General features: G+C 39.2%; 1 protein-coding gene across 1 annotated transcript in view; it reads right to left on the bottom strand.

Annotated features, from left to right (window-relative positions):
• The window catches only part of LOC116048477 (dehydrogenase/reductase SDR family member 11-like), an 8927-nt gene extending 7153 nt beyond the window's left edge, over positions 1 to 1774 (bottom strand). Inside the window, exon 1 of the mRNA XM_031297635.2 lies at positions 1507 to 1774. Coding sequence (XP_031153495.1) covers positions 1507 to 1638 — 132 coding nt within the window. The 5' untranslated portion in view covers positions 1639 to 1774. The remainder of the gene's footprint in view (positions 1 to 1506) is intronic.
• Between the last annotated feature and the right edge of the window lie 269 nt (positions 1775 to 2043).

The following is a 2043-nucleotide window of genomic DNA, read 5'->3' as shown; positions in this document are numbered from 1 at the left end:
ACATATTCAAGGTATACGTGCAGTTTAGTGTCGCAAATTCCCCATACAATGTCCTTAATTCATTATGAACCTGCTAAACCACCTGTGCTACCCTAACCCTACCCCTAACCTTAACCCTAACCTGTCTCAGATAGGACCCTCATCATTTGACCGTGGTAAAGTTGGAAATTCAACACATTCGAAAAATCTATTATGCAGCTTGCCCTTTTGACCGATTCATGTCAAACTACTTTTGGTGAACTCATTTGTAATAAATAATTACAAATCTTAAAATCAAGTTCATAAAGTAACTTTCTTTGCATTCATTTGATTCCCAATCAAGATACACTGGTAAGAATTGCTTTTGATTGTAATATGTACTTTAAAACTGTTCTGAAATGCAAAATAATATAATTTTAATCATGTGATAAAATATGCGATTAATCGCGATTAACTATAGAAATTCAGCGATTAAGCGTGATTAAAAAAAATTAATCGTTTGACAGCCCTAGTTTAAAGACTCTATTTGTCCATTGTTTATTTCTAAAGAAACATGACAATGTATAAAAGGCTCCATTACCTTGTACCTCACGTTATGGCTCCGTAGCAGACGTTTCTATAAAAATAGGCTAACGATTGGGTCATAACCACGAGACTTACTGTCGCATAGTAGAGGAATTACTGTATAGTACAGGAGAAGCTCGCAGGCAGTTTGGACTTACATTAGCTGTTTAAGTTTAATTACTAATGTTAACTATCATTTTAGTGATCAATAATTAGCCTGTGTCTATGTTATCTCCTTATATATACCCATATAGTAGGTACGCTTTGTAGAGGCTGGCTTACCCCCTTGGTGAAAAACAATAAATATTTTGACGTTGTTGTAGTTGTATTTCTTTCATTTGTTAGTGTGTGTGCGTGTGTGTGTGTACAAAGTACACATAAATCAACTATCCCTACAATGTTTGTATGCAAACTTGAATGAAGTTAGTTTATAAAGTATTTTGACATGAATAGGTCAAAAGGTCAGGCCGCAAAATAGATTTACAGCATTTAATAATAAAATCAAAGGATGTTTTTTTGTTGTTGTTTTTTTTAAAAGAAGCTTTGTGCAATGTGTAGGGGAGTTAGCTGAGTTCACCAAAATGGTTTGACATGAATCGGTCAAAAGGGCAAGCTGCATAATAGTTTTTTCGAATGTGTCGAATATCCAACGTCCAATATAAAACCAACTTTACCACGGTCATCATTTGGGACACTCAGTTTTTGGAAAATAATTTGTGACACTAAACTGCACGGAAGCCCATGTTCAAATTGTTACCAGCCACTCAATAGATTACCAATGTTTTTTTGGCTGGTGAGTGAAGCAAATCTAGCAGCATTTGGAGAGGCACCTGGCTGCAGGCCTCCGCTGTGAGGTCGCTCTTGAGCATTTGGCTGGTAACGTTACATGGTGATCATTTTGACCCCTGACTGCTAACGTTAACGTACACAGTGCAGAAACGAACTTTTAAGTTCAGGGCAAACCTGTATTTTTTCGACGTCCCTGGCACAGCCCACTACCTTCATACCGTACCGGACCAGCTCCTTAGCTACGGCCGCCCCTATCCCGACCGAGGCTCCGGTCACCAAAGCCACTCTGCCCTTCCAGCGGTCCATCACAGCCGGGACACCGCTAACCTTTAGCTAAATACAACCCCCAGGTAATAGCATGAGTGACACCTGACCGGAGGCAGACGCGACCAAGGGATCTACAGTCAGGTGCTCCTGAACGCAGCACGGCGGATGACGTTCAGCTCCACCTACGGAACGTCACTGTGCTGCATTCAGGAGAACTGCGAATTGTTAAAAGTTAAGTTAAAAGTTCAAAGATAGCCTACATACGTAGGCCTATTAAAAAGTAAAAGTAACCTCTTATTTTTTGCCTGTGAGCACCTGCAACTAAACAGTTTCCCTGAGGGAGATCAATGAAGTAGGCCTATTCTGATTCAGATCTAATTCTGACTAGAATGAGTAGTACACTTTTAGAAAAATTAGTTTTATCAACCAAATGTATAAATCAAT

This window comes from Sander lucioperca, chromosome 5 (genome assembly GCF_008315115.2).
Source record: "Sander lucioperca isolate FBNREF2018 chromosome 5, SLUC_FBN_1.2, whole genome shotgun sequence".
In the NCBI taxonomy this organism is placed as follows: Eukaryota; Metazoa; Chordata; class Actinopteri; order Perciformes; family Percidae; genus Sander; species Sander lucioperca.
This window is presented reverse-complemented; position numbering and strand designations above follow the sequence as displayed.